The 460-nt window shown below is 34.3% G+C and overlaps 1 protein-coding gene across 2 annotated transcripts in view; it reads right to left on the bottom strand.

Annotated features, from left to right (window-relative positions):
* LOC106869183 (protein cereblon) overlaps positions 1–460 on the bottom strand; it is a 19,768-nt gene that overhangs the window by 9,463 nt on the left and 9,845 nt on the right. Inside the window, exon 2 of one of the 2 annotated variants that reach the window (XM_052974939.1) lies at positions 329–394. The exons of the other annotated variant lie outside the window; for it this stretch is intronic. Coding sequence (XP_052830899.1) covers positions 329–380 — 52 coding nt within the window. The 5' untranslated portion in view covers positions 381–394. The remainder of the gene's footprint in view (positions 1–328; positions 395–460) is intronic. 2 annotated transcript variants of the gene reach the window in all.

The following is a 460-nucleotide window of genomic DNA, read 5'->3' as shown; positions in this document are numbered from 1 at the left end:
ATATATATAAAACATGTCCCAACTCTTTTCTACCATGGTCTTAAAAAACATGGAAGTAAAAGTAACATTTTTTTAAAAAGGCCTAAAATTCTAAATTTAAACAAAAACAATTTTCGGAGTGCAAAAACTAAACTTCTCACCACCTCTCTCTCTCTCTCTCTCTCTCTCTCTGACGCACATGCACACACACACGCGTGTGTGCATGCACACACAACATACACAGACCGACGAACACATACATGTGCATAAACAGACATACTGCGTAACAGTCATTAAAAATAACGAAGGGTGTAATTTATAAAACATCAAAACTACTAGAATCACTTACCAAGATGTAGAAATCTCAATGATAGATGGAGCTTCCGAAGAATTTTTTGCATTGTAATACACTAACCTAAAGTGGTATAAACATAGAATTGAAGAGTAAGATTGAACGAAATGAACACGATGTGTATGTATA

This window comes from Octopus bimaculoides, chromosome 20 (genome assembly GCF_001194135.2).
Source record: "Octopus bimaculoides isolate UCB-OBI-ISO-001 chromosome 20, ASM119413v2, whole genome shotgun sequence".
Classification (NCBI taxonomy): Eukaryota; Metazoa; Mollusca; class Cephalopoda; order Octopoda; family Octopodidae; genus Octopus; species Octopus bimaculoides.
Note: the sequence above shows the minus strand (reverse complement) of the source record. Positions and strands in the feature narration are given on the sequence as shown.